This window comes from Sinocyclocheilus rhinocerous, unplaced genomic scaffold, assembly GCF_001515625.1.
Source record: "Sinocyclocheilus rhinocerous isolate Xijiao unplaced genomic scaffold, SAMN03320098_v1.1 scaffold869, whole genome shotgun sequence".
NCBI lineage: Eukaryota > Metazoa > Chordata > Actinopteri > Cypriniformes > Cyprinidae > Sinocyclocheilus > Sinocyclocheilus rhinocerous.
The window spans coordinates 209,983-218,191 of NW_015653483.1; the positions used below are offsets into that span (position 1 = coordinate 209,983).

The following is an 8,209-nucleotide window of genomic DNA, read 5'->3' on the forward strand; positions in this document are numbered from 1 at the left end:
GTCTTGGCCCAGAATGTTGATTCTCACAGTGATATCCTGGATTTTTTTGGGCAGTAATCACTGAGCTGTATTCATTATGCCATCATGACTTGACTGTATGCGTTTAATTAGTGTATGAAGGTCTGATTTCCTTCTCTCCTCATAGGAACCCTGACTGCAGTGTCCTACAGAATATGAAGGATGTGTTGGAGATAGAATTTCCATCACCTACCACCCACGAAAAATCTGTACGTTGCATATTTTCATCTCGTACACTGCCACTTACAATTAGTTCCACAGCACCATCACATTTGAAGCTTGCAGGGTTGTTTTTCCCACCTTCTTTTCTCTTTGTTTTTATCATCGGGAGAGGTGGGTACGGATTTCCTTTAATTGGGTTGTTTACAGATAAGATCATTACAATAACAAAGGCGACAGAATCTTCAGCACTATCAAGAGCTGTTTAATCATAGCTCCGCCATTTATCTTTTTCTCCTTGTGTGCATTTTTTATGCTTTCTCTCTTTCAGCCCGCGGGTTGAAAGGGCGCAGTGTTTATTCACAGTCTGTACCGCAGATTAATGCTTGACCATCATTAACATTTTGAAGCGAGAAAAGTTTACTTGACCAGATGTTGAAATTTTTATCTTCTATCCTTTTGATGGATTGCTTAGGGGAAAAAAAGCCTCTAATTATCTGAACAGCAATATGCAAACACGGACAGTGGAGGAGAAGAGAGCAGAAGCATGGGGGTGGGGGGGTTGGGTGTGAAGAGGGGGTCAAGCATATATAGGGCTGATGAGTCCACCTGAGTCTCCTCACCCTGTGGGAACAAATATGAGCTGCCGCGCACCAGCAGGGAGAGTGAATTTCAAATGCAGAATTTCAGATCAGACTCAGGGGTACAATATATGAAAGTGATGCTTTTCATTTAGTTTTAGTTTTTATATATATATTATTTTCACCATTAACTCACAGTGATTATTTACTCACCATCATGTGATTCCAAACCTGTATGACTTTCTGAATGATTTCAGTGGAACACAACTGGAGAAATTTTGTTTCAATGTACAGTACTGGTCACTATTTACCAACCATGCAATGAATGGAGACTGGATTTAAATTAAGATTAAGATTAAAAAAAAAAGTGGTCCATGCTTCCTACGAAGAATTTTAAAACTTAGTGTGAAGTACAAATCAAAATCATTGTTTACTGAAAATCAGTGCATTTATATATATATATATTTTTTTTTGGAGTTGCTGAATATTTTAATTGAATCAGTTGATCCAGTTCACAAAACCAGTCTGAATGATTCATTCACAAATTCAACTCACTGACTCAGTTGCCAAGGCAAACTTTTCTAAATGTTCAATTTGCATCTTATATTTATACTTTATTTCAGCTTTATTTAAATTACAGAAATTTTCAGTTTTAATTAACATCAACTCTGCTTACTGGAAAGGAAGGTTATCGGTTTAAAAAAAAAAACTGTTTCTCACACAAAGCTATCTAGCTTCAAAAGACTTAGGATATATTTTATGAGTGGACCACTTTTATGATGCTGCTTTTATACACATCTTTTATGAAAATTAAAAGATTCTATCCCCATTCGTTTTAATGGCATATAAGAATAACTGGTAGATTTGTCAAAATTTCTCCTTTTGTGCTCCAAGGAAAAATAGAAAATCCTACAGATCAGAAACAACACAAAGGTGAGTAAATGATGACATAAATGTCATTATGGGATACACCAAGATATCTTTTTCCTTCATTGAAAGCTTGTACATTTGAAAGCTTATCTTATTTTGTTGCTGTGTATACACAGAGTTTCAGTGTTGAATGTGGCATCTGCTACTCTTATCGACTTGAGTCAGCTATTCCAGATCAGGTCTGCAATGACCCGCGCTGTGGCCAGCCTTTCCATCAAGTGTGTCTTTATGAGGTAAGAGCTTCAGGTTCAGCAATCGGAAACACTGACCCTCAGCCCATACAAAAATAAATAAAAGTTTAACAGTATTGTAAACAACAGAACAATCGTAGATTACCATGCTGAGACCAGTATGCAATTTTCTAAAGTTTTTAATTGATAGTATTTATTTCATCTGTTGAGTTATTTGTCTTCACAGTGGCTGAGAGGTCTGCCCACCAGTCGCCAAAGCTTCAATATTGTGTTTGGAGAATGTCCTTACTGCAGCAAGGTAATATTCAACTTGATCACAAAAACACAGCAAACACACAATAAAAAAATCACTTTATTTAAATCCACAAATACATGTATAGTGCAAAAATGACTGACAAATAATTCATGCTAATTTCTACTTTTTTTTTTTTTCTTTTTTCTCAGCCCATCACTGTGAAAATGGTCACAGGAAACGCTTAACAAAATCTGTTCATTCAGAGTAGGGGTCAAGTGTCATTACGGCTCCAGTGAGGGTAATACCAACAACAGTCAGTACCATAACAACAAGGAAGATCAACATTCTTTTGATTGGCCATTTAGCCTGATTTTCTGATTTCCCAAAGCCATCTCCTTCTCTGTAATGGTACCGAGTCCATTCATCTTCCTGTCCACAAACATCACTTCCCCAGTCGTCTCCTTCATCGTCAGTTTCTTCCCACTGCTTTGGATTCCAGCCTTGTTTTTTTCTGCTGTAGTTCCCCCAATAGTCGACTTCACTGCTGACTTCTGCATGGTCTTCAGTTAGTGTCAGAGTATGTGTTTGCTGGTTCTCGTAGTGACCGTTTTGTCTTCCCCTCATGGTCATCCAGGTCTCGCCCTCGTAAACATCTGCGTTCCTCTTTTCCTGTGTTGTTGGAGCAAATGTTATGTTTTCAAAATATAAGAAATAAAAATGAGAGGGCTGGTATGTTGAATTTGTTAATAGACTTTTGTATCATATAATAAACACCGCAAAACATATTTGTATTTCCTGTGACTCTTGATGCTTTTAAAACATTGATCAATTTGAAAAAGTAAAAGATTGACTGCTCTATTTGGCATTTGGCCTGCACTCTGCTGCTGGTTTTACTTGTTTAAGTTCCTGTCTCTGCCGTGCTCCTGCTCTTGTTCTAGGATGAACTCGTGGAGGGAGGGGCTCATCTTCATCACTGATGTCCTCATCACTTTCATAAGGCCTAGGACTTTGCCTGACGCTTCCTTTAGCAGCCATGTCAGCTTTGTTTGGTCTCTATGAAGATGACACCAATGAATAATATCAATGAGAGTGTATTAAACCACTGTATGATAACACTATATATGAATTATGTATGCAAGAGCAACTTTCTATTTATCAAATATACTGAGAAAAAAGTATCACAGTTTCCACAAAAATATTAAAGGGATAGTTCACCCAAAAATTTAAATTCTGTCATTAATTACTCACACTCATGTTGTTCTAAACCAACAATTATTCTCTTCCCTGTCATCTTATTTTAATAATATTTACAATATTGCTGTATTATTGATCAAATAAATGCAGTCTAGTTGAGCATAAGAGACTCAAAAACATTAAAAACCTTGCAGACCCCAAACACTATGAACGGTAGTGTAAATTTGCATGTATATTGTAAATACCCATTTATACTGTGACAAACGTAAGTTGATTCCTAAATTAAACAATTGGCTTTTAAGCCAATTTTTCGGTTGTTTTTAGAATTATACCTGTTTGTGCGTCTCTCGTTTTGTCTTGCTCCAAACTTTGTTTGATGTTGACCTGCGCAACTCTTCCTCATCATCTTCCTCTGCTGTCACCACAGGCTTTGATCTTGCTGTTTTTTTCTCAGTAGTCCTGGGTTGGCTTGCAGCCTGTGGGAAGTTAAATTAAATGACAGGAATTTACTTGCTTTTGTCTCTGAGCATTCACAAGAGAGAGAGTGAGCATTCAATGTTCCCTCCCTGACCTGGATCCTGAGAGGAGAGGACCTGCACTGATTAATCACATCTACTGCTCTCCATAATGTGGCAACTGTCCAAATTAAATTTGGCCACAGATCACCAACGAGGTCAGCTGTAGGCAAAATAAACTCCAGGAGTGTTGGAGTGACACGAGGAGCCGTTGGCCTCACACTGCCTGACATGGTTTCAGGAGAGCTGAGGCACGAGGGGGACACTGATGGTGTTGTTTTAGCTTTTATTCAAAGGAACTTCAGCTACATCTTCTAGAAGGAGATTAACAGAACCACTGAGAAAAATAGAACTACAAAGAAAAGAGGATTCAAATCTTAATGCCCTTGCTCTTGACACTGATGCTTTCCATCTGTGCAAAAGGTGGTCAAGGTCAGAGGAAAAAGACACTTCTGCACACTGCTTTGTAAGAACTCTCCATTCATCCTTGTAGAACATTCAAATACATTGATACAGCAACCATCACCCAACTACCTGGGCACAAAACAGGAACATCTATGTATTCACTGAAGGAACATCTTCTCAAATCAAATCTTCTCAACTTTGAACTTGCAGTATAACCAATCCAGCCTGAGCAACATCATCACACACTGTCCTGTAGTCTAACCCCTATCAGGGAAACACATTTTTAGTCTAACACTTGTCTGGTGCATCTGGAAAGCTCCTACATCTAGGTCGGGAACCACATATTCAAGTTGGAAACAAAATACAGAAATAGTTGGAAAAAAAACAACAACCAATGAATGACAACAACAGCTCATTGTTTATCTTGTATCACTGGGTAAAGATCAGGGTTGTGCAGAACTGTGAGTGTGGTCATGTTTACCGTTGTCTGCTGAATTTTCTTGAGTGAAATCCATTTATTTCAATTGAAATCCAAGTGATCAGGAATTATGTGAGGACTAATTTTTTTTACTGGGTTCAAGTTGGTCAAGGGATCAAAATAAAGCTGCTTGGTTTGAAAGTGACTTGTGTGAGCTTCATACATCGCTACACTATTGACTTCTGACCTTTTTTTTTTTCAAGTGAAATTTCACTTAAATTTCTTAGTTCATTCATGGCATGATATTTTTTATATTATTAAAATCATCATTTGATTTGTATGATTCATGATTTATTTATAAAACACTTGAAAATGCAAAGGTCAATCTAAAACTAGAACTGAGATATGTTCTTCAGGTGGTCCACAGTGTTACTAACTGTGCAGAGTGGTTTCAATATCAGGGTACAAAGGAGTAAATGACACCCTAAACACTGAGGGTATTTACCAACCCTTCTCCAAATCCTCAACACTGAGCCTTCTCTATTGAACCACAGATCAAACTGCTGGACAGCTCCACATAAAAGTGAGAGGCAATTCTAACTGGCGATCTTTTGGCCTCCGCAAAATGTGTGTATTCAACAGTCCCAAATTGGGTTGCTCGGGTGTTCGCAAAAGTTCAGCGTTTCAAGTTGGCAGTGATCAACTGTGAAGTGATTCCAGAGGAATTAAGGTCTCTCCACTCCAGACCTCTTGAGATCCAATAAGCCTTTTGGCAAGGTCAGCAAAGGTTAACCTATGACACCACGGTCAAGATCCACCCGCTTATTCCCCTTATAGAGGAAAAGTGCCATTCTTGTCTCTCATAATAGAGTGCAGGAATTCAATGTAGTGTATTTTAGGCAGTTCGATTCTGAATGCGCATACAGACATTGGAATACACTGCATGTGATTGCAATAAATAAAAGTGCTTTAATTAAATAGCTCTCTTGTACGTTTTTGACACTGCACTGAGCTGTGGCCCCAGGCTGAGGGCCTTTAGTAACTTTGAGTCTGTCAGCACTGTGTAAATCTTCTTTTTTCTGGTCCGCACCACTTCGGCCCAACTGCAACACCGCCAATAGGCCAGTCAGACGGCTCTGAGCAGAAGTGGGAGTCAGTGTAGCAGGGAACGGGTCAGAGGAGGGTTCCCAAACCTGAGCATGTCCTTCTCTCTCCCAGACAGATAAATCTGCCGCAGCCCACAGGCTGCTCTGAATGCTCCAGCCCCGGCTCATATGGTCTCTATTAAGACTACTGGGCTGATGTGCCAAAGCATCTCACACTCACCCTTTGTGTGGTTGGCCTTGCTGTCTCCATCAGTCTCGGCCTAGAGAGGTCCAATGGGCCTTGCGGCCCGGCCACTGACAGAATCTTCCTGAGGGCCTGGTAGTCTGGCTTTTCATTGTAGCCAAGGTTTTTCACACTGGACAGGTACCTGGCGATCTCTGCAAGGGGTCAGAAAGAAGGACATCTGAATATGCAAAACCTAAAGGACTAGTTCACCCAAAAAAATAAAATTCTGTCACCATTTACCCTCATGTCATTCCAGACTTTCTTTCTTCTATGGAACACAGAGATATTTTAAAGAAAATTTCAGTTTTTGTTCAAACAATGAAAGTTGGGGTCCAAAACTTTCAAGCAGCATGAAATTAATCTAAACACCTCCATTTATCCAATTAATTTAATCAAAATAAAAGACTTTATTCACTTTTAAATCAAATCAAAACATTGACTGACATAAACAAATACAGACTACTGTACATTGAATATAGCAACACAAATTTCAAATGTCAAAACTCATTGGTTCTTGCACGTCACATGACCAAACGTCATGACGTTCTTATCACCACATTTGATGTAGGCTGTGCATGCATGCATACAGAACAGAATTGGACTATGCCATTCATGTTGTATGGATTAATTTCATGCTACTTTTATGTGCTTTTTAGGGCTTGAAGATTTCGACTTTCACAATATGGATAACAACAGCTGAAACATTCTTCAAAACATCATCCTTTGTGTTCTGCAGATCAGTCTTCTTTCTTGGTTGGACTATAACTTTAATACACTTTCATAAACAATCTTGAAAATCAGATGTTGAGCAGGACGCATTGTCAAAACATCTCATCATGTAAAACATCCCAAATGTATCCTTTTATGAAAACTACAGAATTGAGGACTACTGTGGAGGTGGACCGTGTTTCCATATTTGCATAATTCACAGATAAACCCCAACTGAGCTGGTCTGCATGTTTTATGTTGATGTATCCTGCAGTTGACCTAGATGCTTACCGAAAGCATGCACAAAAGTTCGGCCAAGTGACAACCTGCATCTGCAGACTTAATTTTCATTCCAAAGGGAACAAAAACCACATCTTCCTAACAAATGGACGGTGGCAGAAGCACAATATAGAAGGGCCTCTCTGTTCATATGAGAACACAAATGTGTGTCTAATATGGGCACCTTCCATTCTTCACTGTAATAAATATGCTAGATGCAGTGCTACACCGGTGCGCATTCTCTTTGTGGCAGCCCAGCTGAATGTATACCACATGCGCAGCCTTGATGCATGTTAGAGGTCTTATCTTTCTGGTCCAGCTGCAGCCAGCCTCTCAAGGTTGGGGGAATAAGGCCTCATCATAATCATAGATCACAAAGCCCCCTTTCAAAAGACGCACGTGCCCTCGCTCCCTGTGGAGGGGGGAAAGATACTGCAGGGACGCTAGGGCCCGTTGATGAAGGAGAGGCAAGGAGATTGCGCTTGTGGGGATGGCGAGGAAGCTAAGTCCCTGCCCCATACCTTGTTGATCAATGCAAATGGTCTGCACGCTCACGTGCACCTACCCTTGCTGGAGCCGGAGGTGGACATGTTCAGGACAGAATCTGGCAGGTTAGACATCAGCCTGTGGTCAAGTGATGATAAAGGGAAAGGTTAACCAGAGGTCCTGTTGCAAAATGCATCTGAAAACATATATTTGCTTTCGACTCATGGAAATACACAACATATTTTTAAATTTTTAGTGTGAAGAACTGTATTCTCTATTCTAAAGATCTGCAGAGTCTTATAATCCACAGCTTAAATTTCCAGACAAGAAATAAAATCTGTGGCCTTACACCTTTGGTGGAGTTTTTACGCTTTAACGAAGCAGTTGAGTGAATAATTCAGGCTGAATAAGCACAGAAAGCCTCTGATCAGCAGCCACTGTACACAACAGAGCACAAGGCCTAGACATGTGGTGAAAAGGGGAACGTACTTGGCCTTGGCCTCCTGGACCTCAGCTGGGTTCTTAAGAGATGAGAGCCAGGGCAGAGTTCCACACTGCCAGTGAAGCAAGCAGTAGCCCAACACCTCCAAGTCTCCTCGTCTGGATGGGGCTGTTGGAGAAAGTGAAAATAAGGAAAAGAAGTTGAGTGTCAGTTGAGAAGCAAGTTAAAACCCATTGATTGAATGACCCGTCCATTGGCTGCTGAAATATGCCCTTATAAAAAAAGGCAGAGAAAGGAGTGGGGGGGGGGGGGTGCG

General features: G+C 40.0%; 1 protein-coding gene and 1 pseudogene across 1 annotated transcript in view; one reads left to right on the forward strand and one right to left on the reverse strand.

Moving 5' to 3' along the window:
- The window catches only part of LOC107716309 (FA complementation group L), a 21,586-nt gene extending 19,181 nt beyond the window's left edge, over positions 1 to 2,405 (forward strand). Inside the window, exons 9-12 of the mRNA XM_016522680.1 lie at positions 146 to 227; positions 1,805 to 1,921; positions 2,106 to 2,177; positions 2,324 to 2,405. Coding sequence (XP_016378166.1) covers positions 146 to 227; positions 1,805 to 1,921; positions 2,106 to 2,177; positions 2,324 to 2,359 — 307 coding nt within the window. The 3' untranslated portion in view covers positions 2,360 to 2,405. The remainder of the gene's footprint in view (positions 1 to 145; positions 228 to 1,804; positions 1,922 to 2,105; positions 2,178 to 2,323) is intronic.
- LOC107716307 (serine/threonine-protein kinase VRK1-like) overlaps positions 2,386 to 8,209 on the reverse strand; it is a 20,435-nt pseudogene continuing 14,611 nt past the window's right edge.